Source organism: Oncorhynchus clarkii, chromosome 1 (genome assembly GCF_045791955.1).
Source record: "Oncorhynchus clarkii lewisi isolate Uvic-CL-2024 chromosome 1, UVic_Ocla_1.0, whole genome shotgun sequence".
Lineage (NCBI taxonomy): Eukaryota > Metazoa > Chordata > Actinopteri > Salmoniformes > Salmonidae > Oncorhynchus > Oncorhynchus clarkii.
In genome coordinates, this window is record NC_092147.1 from 75,745,709 (window position 1) to 75,765,751 (window position 20,043).

A 20,043-nucleotide genomic window follows, 5' to 3' on the forward strand; every position below is an offset into this window, starting at 1 on the left:
CGACAGAGCCTGGGCGCCGGCTGGCGCTGCAGTAGAGCGCCCTTAACCACTGCGCCACCCGGGAGCAGGCAATATTAACCTGGTGAAATTGTCACTTCTCTTGCTCATTGCTCTTGCTCATTGCACGCAGTCAGGGTATATGCAAGTTTGGGCATGGCTCATTGCGAACTAATTTGCCAGAATTCCTCTAGTTTTTACATTTAGAAATGGCACAAGACCGTCAGCAGGCTAAAGTCAAAGCTCACATTAAGCATTAGTTGGACCAAATCAACAAAGAAAGTTAAAGTTTTTTTTTTAAGTAGTAGAAATGGATTTTAATCCACAACATCAAAGACCGTTAGTTATCTTACAGTATACGAGAGGGAAACAAGATAATCGAATACGTTAGGGCTACACAGACCATCAACAATACGCATTTAACAATAACAAATCAGAAATCTCTAGTACAACCATTAACTTTAGACATATTTCACCAAATATTGTTAACGAATACGCATTAAAAAAAAAAAAAAAAAATGACAAACGGCATGGTGCTTTGAAATCCTGTGTATTTTAGCAAATGCTAGCCTAACTACTAAACAAGTGCTAACGGCTAAATAAATGGCTAATTATTTGGAACAATAATGATACATCTACAATTCCAAAACAGTTCCTTAAAACGCATTGCTGCTCTACTTATTAAAAAACGTTTTTAAAAAGAATAGAAAACAAAGTGATAACTGGCTCAGGCCACAGTGTACTGTGCATTAGTTTGGTCCGCTAGAAAGTGAATTGTTCCATTTCAATCTTCAGGCCACTGCTTATATCGAGTGCAGTGCAAAACTGAAATTATTTTCTGCTCTACTGGCCTATAAGATATTTCATGCAATGCTTACATTAGATCCACTATTCGCTGTGTCGCTGATAAGTGTTCAATATATATCGATTCAGTGATATATTCTGGTTAGAAAGGCCAATGCATTAAGGACTATTATCATAGTGGTTAGGTACACCATGCCAAAATAACCAAGAGAACATTATTTATCCCAAAGGTACCACATTCAGAAGTGTATTTGCAGTCTATACATGATAATATTCCTACAGTGAGTTATTGGACACACATTGGAATAAGACATTTTCATTAAAGGAAGGTTGCTTAGTCATTAAGAAATGTCCCTAAAAACACCCAAATAGGTCCTATTAGTAAAAGTTAAAAGGCATATTTGGGCCACTGGTGACCCTGGCTTCAGGCTTTAATCCCAGGTGAGGTTCAGTCAGTCACCAGGCTTTAGTTCCAGGTGAGGTTCAGTCAGTCACCAGGCTTTAGGGTTCATCTTCTCCCTAAAGGACTTCCTCAGTTTGTTGCGTGGAGCAGGGACGGGGGCAGGCCTGGGGGGGACATCAGGAGTCTGGGGGTACTCCAAGTCCTGCTGGGGAGGCTCTATCTGGCCCAGGGGGGCGTTCTTTCTGGACAGGCCACCAGGGTTCCTCTGCAGCTGCTGGATGATGGCAGAGAACTTGGCGTCCAGCGAAGGTCGTCCCGTCTTGGTTCGCGCCCCAACGTTCTCCTTTTCCTGATACGGAGGAGGGGGTCTGGCCGGTGGGAGGCTGAAAGGTTGCTTGTCAGCAGGTGGGGGCGGGGCACGCCTTTTCTTGTTGTCGTTGGAGACAGAGCTGGGAGTTGGGCTGGGACAGGGACTCTCTTTGCCCGGAGATAAAACACTCTTCTGCACCACCATGGGGATGGACCCGTCAAACAGCGCAGACCATTTAGGAGGCTCCCTTGCCTCCTCCTCACCAATGAGGAAGTGGCCCCCTGTTTCCTCAATTTTGCTGTGGATGATGTCGGTGATACTCTCAAACTTTCCAGGAGAATTTATACCTTTAGAACAAGATGGAAAATGAACTAAATTAATCATATAGTATATAAATAGTGTCTGACAGCAAGAAGGTCCCAACACTGGTTTCTGTAAGGCAGTTTTACAGAAACTTAGTGACCTCTTCAGAGTTCACATGATCTGACTGATTATTTGATTATGTGATGGATTGTATTCATTTGATTTCTTTATTATTTGATTGATGGCATTTTATATTTAATCTGTGTGTATTGCAGGGCTCATTTGAAAAATAAATAAGTTGTATTTTCTCACCCAAAACTGCATATCAGAAAAATCTAAGACAATATGTAGTCAAAGGTTTAGGGCACTGGACTTACTCAGGTCATTGTAGACAGAGTCAGCCTGTTTGGTGAGGAAGAGTGGGGGTTTCTTTGGTGACGTAACCTCAATCTTCATCAACTCACTACAGCAGTGCTGCCACTGACCTGGGAGAGAGAAGATAAATCAGATCAGAGTGTTGGGTGGAGAAATACAATTTGGATTAAATCTGTGAAAGAAAGAGCATGAGATTAAGGTTTTTGCTAACTCTTCCAAACACTCACTCTGGTCGTAGAAGTGCTGCCAGAATGCTTCCATCCAGTCCTCCAGCTCCTCCCTGCTGTCAGTTGTGAAGATGTTGGTCAGAGCCCCCCCCACCACTGGGTTGGTGATGGTCAGACTGTTGGACCTCTTCTGAGGGCCCTTATCCACCACACGGATCCTAGTGTCCTGGACAGAGAAACAGCAGGAAAGCCCAGGGATGAAAAACTGAAAACTAACAGTTATGTGCTGTTCTATCACAATGATTTTGGTCGGTTACCATGGCAATGTCTACCTTGTTGGTGGGTATGATGAGGCTGGGATCCACCTTGGCAGTAATCTCCTCAGGGGTGTAGTAGCAGAACAGCCTCCCAGCCCTGAGCACACAGTACAGGCTGCAGTATCGGGACAGCCCCTCCACACTTTGCTGGAATAGAAGACAATTATTATGGGTATTATGTAGTGAGCTACGGTAAGACATTGGTTTACTTTTCTACACCATAGAATGGTATGTTATATGACTAAAGAAGGTTTTAGCTCTACTTATCAGGGCTTGACTGGCAGGGCCAGATATGGTACTCTATAGTTTGTCAGGGAGCAGTCAGAGAGTTGATAACAGTTAGCTCACCTGCTGAATCAGATAGCCATTCATCATGTCCTGGGTCATACAGACGGGCTGGGCAACTAGACGACAGCAGAGGTTCCCATAGAGGGGCAGCCAGGAGGACGACTCAGCTAAAGAGAAAAGAGTTCAAACAAGGCATATTGTGACCATTTCTGAAGCCAAAAACATGCAATGAAATGTATCTTTAACGCAATGCGGTATATAAGAATGTCCAATGAAGTGTTGCTCTTACCATCCTGGAGGACTATGAGAGAATGGGACTGGAAGGCCCCATCGGCCCAGGCCAAGCCCAGAGAGGTGTACGCCAGCAGGCTGTACCTTGCCCCCCTAGGAAGGACAGACAGAGACCCAAAGTGATTTAACATACAAGACTAACCAGATGACTTACTAGGCAAAAGGCAACAACTGCCTAACCAAAAGGGTTGACTACAGTGCAGTAAAACTGGGGCCTACCCATTACATATAATCAGCACCCAACGTTGTTCCTGACCATGAGACCTGACCAGGGAAAACTCTGGGTCTTAACTACATCTTACGTACAGCGGTATTGGGTTGGACTGCAGGAAAGCATCAGGGTCTCCAGCTTCAAGCAGGGGGCAGAGTTTCCTCCCAGATGCCCTGCCAAAAGAGCTGCGTAACTTCTTGGCCAGTTTCTTTGGGGTGTTGACCAGGATGGTCTCCTCCTCTATGGCACAGCTATACAGCTCCACTTTCAGCTCGAAGGCAGGCCCAACACCGTTACTGTCAATCAGGAGGGAAATGTCAGATTCAGAACACTTAAAGATGCATTCTCAAACTTTTGTATAATTTCAGCCAGTAGTTTTGAAAGTGGTGCTCACACGCCAAAAGTGGTCCCTGTTTTTTGTGTACTACGTCATCCATTTTGTATGATATGATATCATCGAGCTTTGTAATTCGTTTGATATGTTACGAATCCAATATGTTACAAATTTGGATCCCGGAGTGCATCTTTAACAAGAAACTGGAGAGAAGATGATAGGGTCCTGCAGACATAGAACCAAGGTATCCCATTTCAACAATACGAGTTTGTATTTGTGGTGAATACTTACAAAACTGTTACACCCTCAAAACAAACATCGGTCATCGATCTGTCCACAACCACCATCTCAGTGTCAAAAACTTCAGATCCAATTCTCATCAGGCAGAAGATGGCAACCCGCCGCGTGCCTAAAACCAGGATTCACAACCATAACTACATCCAGACTCAGAATACATATTTTGAATATTGGCAAGGACATGGCTTGTATATGAGAATTGCTTTAGTTATTAGGTTCAGTCTAAATGAAATGAAGTGAATTTCCAGAGAATCGGTTTCTCCTATGTTGCCTTCCTTTTCCTTCACTGAAAACAATAAATGACAATCTACTCACTCCCTTTGTTATTAAAGTGGTCAGAGTCTTTCCACATCAACGGTATGCGCAGCCCTACAGTGGAGGACAAAGACAAACCTGTCAGTAAATGGAAGAATCCCAGTATACTTTCCAACAACGGTGCTAAGACAAGTGGCTCGGCTCAAATATCTAATGATCTTCATGAATATCAAAAATGATACAGGACAGTCATTGTTCCCTTCTGACAAATAAAGAGAAGGATCTTACCAGACAAGGCCACTTTTCCTCTGCAGGCCACACGATCATCTGAAACTCGATCTGATAGTCTATGGCACACAAAACACATTAGAAATTCAACTTCACTTATGGAGCATGACTCCACAAACAAACACACATAACCAGACAATAGGAGGCCTATCTTTACCTCTGAGATGCGACTCTCATATCATGGTTCTCCTTGTGCATTTCTGTCATGTAGGCCTTGATCCGAGTGTTGCAGGTCAGGAGGTTCTTGGAGGCATTCAGGATCTGCTCTCTATTGGTGCTGGCCACCAGGAGCTTGTAGGTCCCGTCCCGCATGCGGATCTCAAAGTCTATCTTCTCCTGCATGTTAGAGTCCTGTAGGAGGGGGATAACACCATAGTAATATAAAGAGTGAATTACAATAGTGTGGATTCACAGGAGACAGGTAACTAAGGAGTTTGGTGATGTCCTCTAGCTAAAGGATGTGACATGTCACAGACAGGAGACAGTGATGGGTTCTGGGTGAGGACACAGATCTTGATGAAGGAGGGATACTGGAAGGCAAGTCAATAGAGCAAAGACAAAATGTGAAGAATGTTAAATGGGTTGAAAACACTAATTTGGGTGACCAGGTGCACGCGGTTCGTAACAGCGCGACTATCCGTTTTAATGTTTTAAACCACTCATTTGGGTGACCAGGTGCACGCGGTTCGTAACAGCGCGGCTATCGGTTTTAATGTTTTAAAACACTCATTTGGGTGACCAGGTGCACGCGGTTCGTAACAGCGCGGCTATCTGTTTTAATGTTTGAAAACACTCATTTGAAACAGAATTTAATCCCTCTGAAATAAAGAAACTCAAAACATGACACAAATGTATGGTTGGGCAGACAAAAGATTGACCGGGTTTGATGTGCATGACATGTTGGGTGGTCTTTGCTAGAACACAAGAGGAAAGCCAACAAATAAACAATTAACATAGGGATGACTTTTATTAAAAAAACGAAATCATTTATTTACACCACAGACATCTGATGGTGTAAGAGGCTAAAGAAAGTATAGGCTACAAATAGTACAGTTTTCTGATTATTTAGCCTGGATCTCTTTCTCCTCTATTTTGTCACCTGTTAGTTTCTTAGAAATCTGTTTTATGTACAACAAATTCATGTCCTCTTTAATTTCATGAGTGTCATTCAGATGTAGACATTTTCAAGCATTTTGCCTGCAAGAACATTCGTTTGTTAATAGAGCAAACAAAATTAACGTTTCGATAAACATGCAAAGCAGAAGTGTTCTTTGTGACCACTGAAAAGTCGTTATGTAGGAGAGAAACGGGTCCAATCTACGCAGCTAGCATATTGTAACGTGCTAATGTGACGCTCCATTAGCCGTCACAGGACAGGTGATATTTGGCATAGCAGAGATTTTTCGACCAACCTTTTCTTGGCAACGATGCCATATTCGTTCCCATTCGGCCAATACGTGCATATTCTAAAATGTCCGTATCCAGTTGCAGGTGGTTCGTTTTACATTTAGAAAATGCTCAGTTATAAAATAAATATTTGTTTTGTTCCGTGAAGTTATCAAACAAAGTGTACATCTGTCTCAATCAATGAGAGGAGATTTGAAATAGAATCATCTTGTCTATGTGCTATGCCAAACAGTACCTATCCTGTAACCGCTAATGGAGTATCACATTACATAGCCCGATACAATCTGCTAGCCAGTGGTGGAAAAAGTACCCAATTGTCATACGTGAGTAAAAGTACAGATACGTTAATAGAAAATGAATCAAGTAAAAGTCTAAAAGTATTTGGTTTTAAATATACTTAAGTATCAAAAGTAAATGTAATTGATAAATGTACTTAAGTATCAAAAGTATAAATAATTTCAAATTCCTTACATTAAGCAAACCAGACAGCACCATTTCCTTTTTTAATTTACTGATGGACAGGGGCACATTCAGACATCATTTACAAATGAATGATGTGTTTAGTGAATCCACCAGATCAGAGGCAGTATTAATGACCAGGGATGTTCTCTTGATAAGTGTGTGAATTGGACAATTTTCCTGTCCTGCTAAGCATTCAAAATGTAATGAATACTTTTGCCTGTCAGGGAAATATATGGAGTAAAAAGTACATTATTTTCTTTAGGAATGTAGTGAAATAAAAGTAAAAGTTCTCAAAAATAAAAATAGTAAAGTACAGATAAACAACAAAAAAGACTTAAGTAGTAGTATTTTTACTTAAGTACTTTACACCACTGCTGCTAGCTAAATTCTATTCAGAAATAGCCACTATCAGAAGGAAATATACATCTCCATAAGTGTCAGTATAAGTGCCTAGACAGAGGCTATGTAGCTAAGTAAAACTCAACATATCGTGGAGATGACGTTTACATAACTTGGCTACAGCGAGGCTGGGTTGTTTCTGGACAGGGCCAGAGTGGATGTAGTAACGTATCACATAGATTGAATTGAGGCTAGTGTTTTACAAAATCAGTGATCATAAAAGAAAGCGTTGAAACAGTTAGCAAATCATTAATATTTCTGCATTTACGTTAGCTAGCTAGAGCGCAAATTATAACACTACTGTAACGCTATGTAGAATAAATCGTAAACTCAGCTGGATACGTTAGTTGTTAGCTAGCTGACGCGTTCGTTACACAGGCATCAGTTACCGAAAAACTTCAGTTTGCTAGCCTAGTAGTTAGCTAATCGGTTGACAACAAACAAACTGGCACATTACCTCTGATTGCAAGAATACAGTGCTCTCACTTATCTTCTTTCTTTTTATCTCCATTGCGAGAGAGGAACACGAGGACCGAGCACTTGCATTTCTCCTGAAATTTTGAACGTCCCGCTGATAGTCCATATTCGCCATTCGTCCAGACAAGCCCCCAGTGCTTTTCCTATCAATTCAGTGATGACGCGTTCCGCTGCTAAACAAAACTGGATTCTACCATTTTCAAATTCGAATTTCAAATTCGATTCGAGGATGTCTGATAACCACAGCAGTGGTGTGTGTTTGAAATTATCTGTATGTGTTTTATCTCCAAGTAATAAGTTAAACATTACATTGATTCATGCATTTTACCAAGATATTGTCTGATTGTATACCCCGTCTGTCTCAGAGAGTGGTCACGCCGAATTGTCTGAGCTACACATTATGGGATGCAAGCAACAATAATAATTAAATGGCCTGACAGTTAATACTTTACCATTTGTTATTTATTAACTTAGTTGGCAATTTGTACAGTTACATTACTATTTATTCCATTCAACAAAAAGTATTTTGCGCCGTCATATATGCCATCAAGTGCAACGCTGCTGTTCTGTTTCAGTAGCCATTAAACGCGACATTTACTAGCAACATTCCATTGATAATTTGTTGCTGATCGTCACTAGCTAGTATTCTTTCCCTCCGCAGCTTCCCAGACGCGTCTACTAATAAAGGAGGTTGGGGAGGCTGTGCTCACTACTCTCACTGACTAACATTTTCCAAAGCGTTCGCAGGACATTTGTGTGCAGGGGGAATTCTAGCTTTTTTTTTTTTTTTTTTGGCATGACACTGTTATTCAAATACAGGTAAACTATATGCACGCGAGATTACATGTATACACAGCTTGAAATAGATAATGTTGTACATTTATTAAACACCATATGGCGCTATGTATCGATAGCAGCCGCCTGGCTAGCTAGCTAGTCCTAGTGAGCCATGTATGGGGTAGGAATAAATGCTAGCAGCGTTAGCTAATAACTAGCCTACATAAAACATTACCCGTTACATAATCTGTTGTACACAGTTAATATTGAATGTCGTTATGTATCATTGCTTAGCTAAATACTTGAATTGCATGTGCTTGAGTTTGCTGTCAACCCAGCCTGACCTCATAAACTTGACGTAACATAGTAAACGTACATCCAGGTAATTCAAATTAGTATGATAAGTTTGGTATATTAACATAAGACCAGGGGTGAAAGTAAGGTGGTCTGGTACATGTCCCTGCAAATTAATAGTGGGAGCACACCTTACAAAGCGGAGATAAGCGGCCGAGACCGAGGTGCCCATTGGACAACAGTGGATGCACCAATTCAGGCTACAAGTGTAGGCCTAATGACAATCGCAGAATGTCATTAAAATACACATACAGTACCAGTCAAAATGTTGGACACACCTACTTATTCAAGGTTTTTTCTTTATTTTTGACTATTTTCTACATTGTAGAATAATAGTGAGGATGTCAAAACTATGAAACACATGAAATCATGTAGTAACCAAAAAAGGGTTAAACAAATCAAAATATAATTTATATTTGAGATTCTTCAAAGTTGCCACCCTTTTGCCTTGACAGCTTTGCACACAGCCAGCTTCATCTGGAATGTTTTTCCAACAGTCTTGAAGGAGTTCACACTGCGCTCCAACTCCTCACAAACCATCTCCATTGGGTTGAGATTGGGTGATTGTGGAGGCTAGGTCATCTGGTGCAGCACTTCATCAGCACTTCACTCTCCTTGGTCAAATATCCCTTACACAGCCTGGAGGTGTGTTTTGGGTCATTGTCCTGTTGAAAAACAAATAGTAGGGGCCTCCCGAGTGGCACAGTGTTGGCTGTGCCACCAGAGACTCTTGGTTCGAGCCCAGACTCTGTCGCAGCCGACCGCGACTGGGAGGCCCATGAGGCGCGCTGTGTTAAGAAGCAGTGCGGCTTGGTTGGGTTGTGTTTCGGAGGACGCATGGCTTTCGACTTTCGCCTCTCCCAAGTCCGTGCGGGAGTTGTAGCAACAAGGCAGTAACTACCAGTAATTGGATACCACAAAATTAGGGAGAAAAAGGGGGTAAAAAAGTTATAATAATTATAGCAAACCAGATGCTGTGGTAGACCTGCTGTGCCTTGAATTCTAATCAAATCACACCAGCAAAGTACCATCACAGCCCCTCCTCCGAGCTTCATGGTGGGAACCATGAAGTCTGCGTCTCACATTTGGAACCCAAAATCTAAAATAAGAAACCAAAGGACAGATTTCCACCGGTCTAATGTCCATTGCTCGTGTTTCTTGGGCCAGGCAAGTCTCTTCTTATTGGTGTCCTTTAGTAGTGGTTTCTTTGCAACAATTTGACCATGAAGGCCTGATTCACACAGTCCTAGAACAGTTGATGTGTCTGTTACTTGAACTCTGAAGCATTTATTTGGGCTGCAATTTCTGATGCTGCTAACTCTAATGAACTTATCCTCGGCACTTATCCTCATGAGAGCCAGTTTCGTCATAGCGCTTGATGAGACTGCACTTGAAGAAACGTTCAAAGTTCTTAATGTTCCGTATTGACTGACCTTCATTGCTTAAAGTAATGATGGGCTGTCATTTCTCTTTGCTTATTTAAGCTGTTCTTGCCATAGTATATACTTCGTCTTTAACCAAATATGGCTCTCAAACGCATAAAGAAGGAAAGAAATTACACAAATTAACGTAACAAGGCACACCTGTTAATTTAAATGCATTTCAGGTGACAACCTCATGAAACTGGTTGAGAGAATGTCAAGAGTATGCAAAGCTGTCAAGGCAAAGGGAGGCTACTTTGAAGAATCTCAAATATATTTTGATTTATTTAACACCTTTTTGGTTACATTATTCCATATGTGTTACTTCATGGTTTGTCTTCACTATTATTCTGCAATGTAGAAAATAATAAAATTAAAGTGCATTCGGAAAGTATTCATACCTTCACTTTCCAAATTTTGTTACAGCCTTATTCTAACATTGGTTCAATTATTATTTTTTTCCCTAACCACAATACCCCATAATGACAAAGCAAAAACAGGTTTTACAATTTTTTTTAATGGAAATATTACATTTACATAAGTATACAGACCCTTTACTCAGTATTTTGTTGAAGCACCTTTGGCAGCAACTAAAGCCTTGAGTCTTCTTGGGTATGACTTTACAAGATTGGCACACCTGTATCTGGGGAGTTTCTCCCATTCTTCTCTGCAAATCCTCTCCAGCTCAGTCAGGTTGGATGGGGAGCGTCGCTGCACAGCTATTTTCAGATCACACCAGAGACATTATATTGGGTTCAAGTCCGGGCTCTGGCTGGGCCACTCAAAGACATTCATAGACTTTTCCCGAAGCCACTCCTGCGTTGTCTTGGCTGTATGCTTAGGGTCGTTGTCCTGTTGGAAGGTGAACCTTCACCCCAGTCTGAGGTCCTGAGCGCTCTGGAGCAGGTTTTCATCAAGGATCGCTATACTTTGCTCCGTTCATCTTCCCTCAATCCTGACTAGTCTCCCAATCCCTTCCACTAAAAAATCTCCCCACAGCATGATGCTACCACCACGCTTCACCGTAGGGATGGTGCCAGGTTTCCTCCAGACGTGACGCTTGGCATTCAGGCCAAAGAGTTCAATCTTGGTTTAATCAGACCAGATAATCTTGTTTCTCATGGTCTGAGTGTCCTTTAGGTGCCTTTGGCTGTCATGTGCCTTTTTACTGAGGGAGTGGCTTCTGTCTGGCCACTCTACCATAAATGTCTGATTGGTGGAGTGCTGCAGATAGTTGTCCTTCTGGAGGGTTCTCCCATCTCCACAGAGGAACTCTGGAGCTCTCTCAGTGATGGCCAGGTTCTTGGTCACCTCCCTGACCAAGGCCCTTCTCCCCCAATTGTTCAGTTTGTCTGGGCGGCCAGCATTGGTGGTTTCAAACTCCGTCCATTTAAGACTGATGGAAGCCACTGTGTTCTTCGCTACCTTCAATGCTGGAGAAAGTTTTGTCACCCTTCCCCAGATCTGTGCCTCGACACAGTCCTGTCTCTGAGCTCTATGGACAATTCCTTCAACCTCATGGCTTGGTTTTTGCTCTGACATGCCCTGTCAACTGTTAGACCTTTTATATAGACAGATTTGTGCCTTTCCAAATCATGTCCAATCAATTGAATTTACCACAGGTGGACTCCAATCAAGTTGTAGGAACATCTCAAGGATGATGAACCTTGGAAACAGGATGCAGCTGATCTCAATTTCAAGTCTCATAGGAAAGGGTCTGAATACTTACAGTACCGTTCAAAAGTTTGAGGTCACTTTAGAAATGTCCTTGTTTTTGAAAGAAAAGCAAAAAAATTGGTCCATTAAATTAACATCAAATTGATCAGAAATACAGTGTAGACATTGTTAATGTTGTAAATGACTATTGTAGCTGGAAACAGCAGATTTTAAAAATGTTTTATGGAATATCTACATAGGCGTACAGTTGCCCATTATCAGCAACCATCACTCCTGTGTTCCAATGACATATTGTGTTAGCAAATCCAAGTTTATCATTTTTAAGAGACTAATTGATCATTAGAAAACCCTTTTGCAGTTATGTTAGCACAGTTGAAACTGTTATTCTGATTAAAGAAGCAATAAAACTGGCCTTCTCTAGACTAGTTGAGAATCTGGAGCATCAGCATTTGTGGGTTTGATTACAGGCTCAAAATGGCCAGAAACGACGTGCTTTCTTCTGAAACTCGTCAGTCTACTCTTGTTCTGAGTAATGAAGGCTATTCCATGTGAGACATTGCCAAGAAACTGAAGATCTTGTACAACGCTGTGTACTACTCCCTTCATAGAACAGTGCAAACTGTCTCTAAGCTGAATAGAAAGAGTGGGAGGGCCCCGGTGGACAACTGAGCAAGAGGACAAGTACATTAGTGTGTCTAGTTTGAGAAACAGACACCTCACAAGTCCTCAACTGGCAGCTTCATTAAATAGTACCCGCAAAACGCCAGTCTTCAACGTCAACAGTGAAGAGGCGACTCCGGGATGCTGGCCTTCTAGGCAGAGTTCCTCTGTCCAGTGTCTGTGTTCTTTTGCCCATCTTAATCTTTTATTTTTATTGGCCAGTCTGAGATATGGCTTTTTCTTTGCACCCTGCCTAGAAGGCCAGCATCCCGGAGTCGCCTCTTCACTGTTGACGTTGAGACTGATTCTGACACTCTTTCTATTCAGAAAATTCTTAACTTAGGCTACTGTTTGTTAAATTATTTTATTGGCACCAGCGGAGAACATCGGGCATGTTCCCGGTGAGTAAGACAAAAACAAAAGTAGGGTCGATTTGTGGGTGTATATTTAGCTACGTCTAGCAACCCAATGGTTGCGAGTTCAACTCTCATCAAGGACAACTTTAACATTTAAACTTTTCAACTACTTACTACTTTTTATCTACTTTGCAATTACTTAGCATGTTAGCTAACCCTTTTCCTAACCGTAACCCTTCCCTTAACCTTTTAACCTAACTCCTAAACTTAACCCCGATTTCGAACTCCTAGACTAGGTAAAGTTAGCCAGCTAGCTAACGTTAGCCAACTAGTCACCTAGCTAGAATTTGTAACATACCATACGTTTTGCAAATTCGTAACATAATACGAATTGTAATTTGTAACATATAATTTATGGACATCCACAAATTAATACATACAAATCGGAACATATACTAAATGTAGTGTCTCGGATTTACATACAGAATAACATGAAATGCTCAGACCAGGTAACAGCAACCCATATTACTGTCACTGTCATCTATTGTTGGCTGGTTGTTGATGGGGATCTGCAGGCCTTTTTATTTTACGAAGGTATTTGTCTGTTAGGTGACATTGATTGAAGAGCATTTTTATAGGGACAAACATAGTCAATGGTTTTGATTCAAACAAATGTAGGATTGATTTGATAGCATAACCTACTATAATATGAGTATTAATCCTTAATATAGCTGAGTGCTGTAAGCATGAGGTGTTCGCCTTATCATAAGTCTGCTGTATTTGGATTACTTATATCAAAGTCATATCAGCCATTATGTGTTTGGCTTCCAGGTCGTAGGTGAAATGCAGCAGAAGGTATGTGCCAGGAGGACCTCTCTCTTCACTGAGAATGGACAGGCTCGTGGTGCATCTGCTGACCCCCAGCTCCCATTCAGGTGCCCTCGGTGTGGGGAGCATAAGAGGTTCCGTAGTCTGGCCTCCTTGAGAGCCCACCTGGAATACAGCCACAGTTACTACCACACCATGCACGAGCTGAGCCTTCCGACCCGCAGGGTGCATTCCCACCCAGAGAGAGCCCTGCACGGACGATCCCTGAGTGACACACGAGAGGTCACTATCTGCATAGAGAGGTGTCGTATGCACCCTGTGGGGACGCAGGCAGCTGAGGAGATAAAGACTGAGAATGAAGAGGAGGAGGAGGAAGAGGCCAGTAAAGATGGTCTCAAAATCCACAAGTCCAGCCCTGGGACAGATCATATCCCTTCCCCCTTTCCATTTGACGAACCTCCAGACCCAGGCAGCAAGCTTGAGGTAGTGTTTCCAGAGCGGAATGTCTGTACCGAGGAGATGTCACTCCGGCGCAGGCTGGCCAAGGTCCTACGGGTGGTGGACAGCACCATGCAGAGGAGGCTGCACAGGGTCACCACGGAGCTTGCCAAGACGGACACAGAGCTGCTGTGTGAGTGTGCCCTCTCCCAGCACCTGGCGCAGGAGAGGCAGGAGGTACAGGAGAAGGAGCGGGCGCTGAGCCGACAGGCGGACGTGGCCATGATGGTGATTGCCACGCTGAAGGAGCAGCTGAAGAAGTCAAAGTACGAGCTGGAGAGGCGAGAACAGTGAGTGTCTGAGCCAGTAACTCAATCTTAACCTAAACCTTTCCTTACTGTATTTTTAGTCACAATCTTAACCATGAGGTCAAATGGCGAACAACAGTTACCAAAACACTAATCTGGCAACTCCTTATATTGATGCTGTTTCAAGTGGAGTAAGACTGTAATCATTGCAGTAGCAACATTCGTTAGTATGTTACTCGCTACTCTCCTCATTGCTCCCTTCATGTTTTCAATTTGTATCTGTTTTTTTTTATTTAGAGAAGTCATCACCATTCAGAATTTCCTTGAGGCTGCCACCCAGCATGAGATATGTGGTAAAGTTCGGATCCAATGTTTCATTGAGAACCTGCTCAAACGCATCGCCCTGGCTGAGAGGCTACTGGAGTACTATCAGAGCTCCCCCAGTCCACCGAACTACACAGATTACATGGTACTGTACAATATCACGCCTTTTTCTTTACTACTGATGGCGATATGTTTACAATGGCAGATATCTTTTCTGTGGTAGCTGTTATTACATTTTTGGTTTTACACTTGTCATGAATGGCCATGAAAAGACTGTCAGGGAGAGAGTAGAAGATATCATAATTGTTACACATTTGAACCCTTGTGAGATCTGTTGATCCTAATTGGCATCCCAGATTCCGTTTGGGAATTGAGAAGAATCAGAATCACCTTTATTTTCCAAATACATTTGCCTATACAGGAATTTGAAATGGTGATGTCACAATAAACAGAATATACATACAGCCTATTCAAATGTGTTTTCTTCCTCCCTCCCTACTGATCTAAAAAAAATAATAAAAAAAGGGAAAGATGATAATTTACAAAACATTTCAGAACGGGATAATATCAGCTTTTGAGCTTGGGTGTCAACAGTAGAAATACCTGACATCCTTTTCATCTCCCTTGCAGTACCAGACAGCTGAAAACAGACCTCATAGAATCCCCAAAAGCAGGCAAGTTTGTGAACTAGATATTTTTACTGTTGATATACATGATCTACACTTTCCATACCAGGCCCATGTGTTTTTGGCCATGGCTTAGTGTCTCACTTTGATTATAATCCTACATTTCCAGTTTCAAAGGTTAGTACATGGTTACATATCAATTATGCATAGGGATTCCTTGTCGCCAATGAGATTTTGTCAGCCTCATTCATTAGTAATGATTCTACACGTGAGACGTTTTATCTTCTCCACTAATCCTGAGTCTGTCATCTTTGCCTGCTGTTTGTTGAAGCATTGGTTTCGTGTCTGGCGTTTGTTGAGCTGTCCTCTGATTCTAGGTCAGCGGGTTGTCAGCTGTCACAGTCCTGTCCCCAGGAAGGTAGAACGCACCCCTCCCTATTAGGGCGGAAAGTGGGTCACTAGCTACTTCAGACCTGATCACAGAGATGAAGTCTGGACCCAGGGCAGCAGATCAGTTGGATTTGAGGACAAGGTAACCTGACCAGGGTAGAGAAATGAATGTATATATGATATGTATTTACTCAATGTATAGCTAATACTGAGCAGGGTTGTATCAAAGTCTTTATGGCCATGTGTACGCTGGTTTTTGCTCCATTTTCAAATCTTATTTTGTCACATGCTTCGTAAACAACAGGTGTAGGCTAACAGTGCATTGCTTACTTATGGACCCTTCCCAAAAATGCAGAGGGGGAAAAAATAGACAAATTAATAAATACACTGAGTAACAATAACTTGGCTATATACACAGGGTACCAGTACTGGGTCTATGTGCAGGGGTACAATGTACAGTGCCTTGCGAAAGTATTCGCCCCCCTTGAACTTTGCGACCTTTTGCCACATTTCAGGCTTCAAACATAAAGATATAAAACTGTATTTTTTTGTGAAGAATAAACAACAAGTGGGACACAATCATGAAGTGGAACGACATTTATTGGATATTTCAAACTTTTTTAACAAATCAAAAACTGAAAAATTGGGCGTGCAAAATTATTCAGCCCCTTTACTTTCAGTGCAGCAAACTCTCTCCAGAAGTTCAGTGAGGATCTCTGAATGATCCAATGTTGACCTAAATGACTAATGATGATAAATACAATCCACCTGTGTGTAAGCAAGTCTCCGTATAAATGCACCTGCACTGTGATCGTCTCAGAGGTCCGTTAAAAGCGCAGAGAGCATCATGAAGAACAAGGAACACACCAGGCAGGTCCGAGATACTGTTGTGAAGAAGTTTAAAGCCGGATTTGGATACAAAAAGATTTCCCAAGCTTTAAACATCCCAAGGAGCACTGTGCAAGCGATAATATTGAAATGGAAGGAGTATCAGACCACTGCAAATCTACCAAGACCTGGCCGTCCCTCTAAACTTTCAGCTCATACAAGGAGAAGACTGATCAGAGATGCAGCCAAGAGGCCCATGATCACTCTGGATGAACTGCAGAGATCTACAGCTGAGGTGGGAGACTCTGTCCATAGGACAACAATCAGTCGTATATTGCACAAATCTGGCCTTTATGGAAGAGTGGCAAGAAGAAAGCCATTTCTTAAAGATATCCATAAAAAGTGTCGTTTAAAGTTTGCCACAAGCCACCTGGGAGACACACCAAACATGTGGAAGAAGGTGCTCTGGTCAGATGAAACCAAAATTGAACTTTTTGGCAACAATGCAAAACGTTATGTTTGGCGTAAAAGCAACACAGCTGAACACACCATCCCCACTGTCAAACATGGTGATGGCAGCATCATGGTTTGGGCCTGCTTTTCTTCAGCAGGGACAGGGAAGATGGTTACAATTGATGGGAAGATGGATGGAGCCAAATACAGGACCATTCTGGAAGAAAACCTGATGGAGTCTGCAAAAGACCTGAGACTGGGACGGAGATTTGTCTTCCAACAAGACAATGATCCAAAACATAAAGCAAAATCTACAATGGAATGGTTCAAAAATAAACATATCCAGGTGTTAGAATGGCCAAGTCAAAGTCCAGACCTGAATCCAATTGAGAATCTGTGGAAATAACTGAAAACTGCTGTTCACAAATGCTCTCCATCCAACCTCACTGAGCTCGAGCTGTTTTGCAAGGAGGAATGGGAAAAAATTTCAGTTTCTCGATGTGCAAAACTGATAGAGACATACCCCAAGCGACTTACAGCTGTAATCGCAGCAAAAGGTGGCGCTACAAAGTATTAACTTAAGGGGGCTGAATAATTTTGCACGCCCAATTTTTCAGTTTTTGATTTGTTAAAAAAGTTTGAAATATCCAATAAATGTCGTTCCACTTCATGATTGTGTCCCACTTGTTGTTGATTCTTCACAAAAAAATACAGTTTTATATCTTTATGTTTGAAGCCTGAAATGTGGCAAAAGGTCGCAAAGTTCAAGGGGGCCGAATACTTTCGCACGGCACTGTAATTTATGTAGATATGTACATATAGGTATGGATAAAGTGTCTACGCAACAGGATAGATGATAAACGGTAGAATGTGTATGTATGTGATGAGCGCAAATAGGATCAATGCAGATAATCAATAACTACCCGGACTAACTATTTAACTAACTATTTAGCTGTCTTATGGTTTGGGTTAGAAGTTGTTCAGGGTCCTGTTGGTTCCAGACCTGCCGTGTGTTAGCAGAGAAAACAATCTGACTTGGGTGGCTGGAGGCTATGACACATTTTAGGGCCTTCCTCTGACATGTCCTGGTATAGAGATCCTAGATGGCAGGGAGCTCGGCCCCAGTGATGTACTGGGATGTACGCACTACCCTCTGTATCGCTTTGTGGTCAGATGCCAAGCAGTTGCCATACCAAGTGGTGATGCAGCCAGTCAAGATGCTCTCAATGGTGCAGCTGTAGAACTTTTTGAGGGTCTGAGGGCCCTTGCCGAATCTATTCAGCCTCCTGAGGGGGAAGAGGCGTTGTCTTGCCTTCTTCACAACTGTGTTGGTGTGTATGGACCATGATAATTCCTTAGTGATGTGGACACCGAGGAACTTGAAGCTCTTGGCCCGCTAGGTTGTCTCATCGTTGTCGGTGATCAGGTCAACCACTTTCGTGTCATCAGCAAACGTAATATTGGAGTTGGGCGCGGACACATTGTCGTGGGTGAACAGGGAGTACAGGAGGGGACTAAACATGCACCCCTGAGTGGCCACTGTATTGAGGGTCAGCATGGCAGATGTGTTGTTGCCTACCCTCACCACCTGGGGGCGGCCCGTCAGGAAGTCAATCCATTTGCAGAGGGAGGTGTTCAGTCCCAGGGACCTGAGCTTAGTGATGAGCTTGGAGGGTTCTATGGCGTTGACTACAAGTCAGCGGTCAATGAAGTCTCTGTCCTAGAGGCTACTACTGTCCTAGTTGCAACTTTTGAAGTACTATAGTAACTTGATGGATAGGTATTTCTAGGTATCCTTATTGTTTTTATTTTAATTAGTATTACAGTATGTCATACTGTTGATTAGTGTCAATCTAAGAAATAAAAAAATAAAAAAATGTTTTTACTAGGTGGTGGAATTGTTAAAAACCAGCATACTATGGCCTCCAAGGGCACAAAACAGCTGATACAAAGTAGTATTTTATTTTTTAAACATTTAAATTGAGGTGTGAAGGGTCATCCTTTCTCTTGTAAAAAATCAATGGAAACTAGATGAATGAAGCAAAATATAAATTTGGTATCACTTTACTTGACACCCAGTGTCATAACACAGTCATAATGTCATAACAGCTGACATAACTTGTCATAATGTGGTCATAACACTGTCATGGCCCATATATTTACACCTGTTGTGACATATAGCGTTATTCAAATTAGTTTTAACCTGCCAAGAAGCTTCCTTTAGTTTGAAAGTTTGTTTCGTAAATCCTTTGTTGTTATAAATTCTTTACAGTCATGTTTTTTCATCAAATACACTTTGACAATTTCATGAAGCATTATTTGCATCCTGTGTCACTTTACTTGGACTAAGAAAACACACTTTATGACCATCAGACTCCTATAAGCCAGATAGGCCAATCATGTACATGACCTTATATCAGTCATCAGTCAAAACGTGGGTGTCTTGTCCTGCTCCTGAAATCAGTTCCTGCATCCATCCCAGTCATCATCAACAGAGCATTGTTGTAGGTGCATGTCTGACATCAATGTGTGCGCAATTACAATTATAATTTTTATATGGTCAATTAAAAAACACACACACATATATACTGTTGACATGTATGCTAGGGTGTAATGGAATGTTTTGCCTTATGTGGTGGGTTTTGGCACTTATGTAGGTGTCATAACTAGCTATAAAATAACGCAATATACAGCGTATTCAGAAACTATTCAGACCCCTTGACTTTTTCCACATGTTGTTACGTTACAGCCTTATTCTGGGGTATTGTGTGTTGATAGATGAGGAAAACATTTAATCAATTTTAGAATAAGGCTGTAACGTAAACTTTTTGGGGAAAAGTCGAGGGGTCTGAATACTTTCCGAATGCACTGTATGTTACAACAGGTCTAAATATGTCATGACAGTGTTATGACAATGTTATGACATGGTTATGATCATGTTATGACATGGTTATGATCGTGCTATGACATGGTTATGATCGTGTTATGACATGGTTATGATCGTGTTATGACATGGTTATGATCGTGTTATGACATGGTTATGATTGTGTTATGACACTGGGTGTCAAGTAAAATGTTAAGGTACATTTGAATGAAATCCTGTTTTATGAAATCATGCATCCTAATTGGCTGTGATGTAGTATCTATGTTTACAAGTCATTGTACTCCATCAAGCCATGAGAATATATTAGAAAGAAATCCAAATAAAACGTCTCTTT

General features: G+C 41.8%; 2 protein-coding genes across 3 annotated transcripts; one reads left to right on the forward strand and one right to left on the reverse strand.

Annotated features, from left to right (window-relative positions):
• Positions 1-1,060: 1,060 nt before the first annotated feature.
• On the reverse strand, positions 1,061-7,500 carry LOC139417567 (rhotekin 2). The gene is made up of 12 exons (XM_071166806.1): positions 7,366-7,500; positions 4,798-4,991; positions 4,641-4,699; positions 4,413-4,466; positions 4,092-4,209; positions 3,562-3,762; positions 3,254-3,348; positions 3,025-3,131; positions 2,692-2,823; positions 2,420-2,585; positions 2,195-2,302; positions 1,061-1,861 (listed from the first exon to the last, which is right to left on the reverse strand). Exons 1-12 carry the CDS (start codon positions 7,498-7,500, stop codon positions 1,293-1,295), a joined length of 1,938 nt encoding a protein of 645 aa, XP_071022907.1. The 3' UTR covers positions 1,061-1,292.
• A 501-nt stretch (positions 7,501-8,001) lies between these two features.
• On the forward strand, positions 8,002-15,951 carry LOC139417576 (protein ZNF365-like). Of its 2 annotated transcripts, XM_071166810.1 has the most exons (5): positions 8,002-8,204; positions 13,462-14,246; positions 14,502-14,673; positions 15,159-15,202; positions 15,532-15,951. In XM_071166810.1, the coding sequence occupies exons 2-5, from the start codon at positions 13,474-13,476 to the stop codon at positions 15,614-15,616; spliced, it is 1,074 nt and encodes a 357-aa protein (XP_071022911.1). In that variant the 5' UTR covers positions 8,002-8,204; positions 13,462-13,473; the 3' UTR covers positions 15,617-15,951. The 2 variants fall into 2 exon arrangements, with proteins under 2 accessions (XP_071022911.1, XP_071022908.1); XM_071166807.1 differs by lacking the exon at positions 15,532-15,951 and having other exon boundaries at positions 15,159-15,330.
• The last annotated feature ends 4,092 nt before the right edge of the window (positions 15,952-20,043 follow it).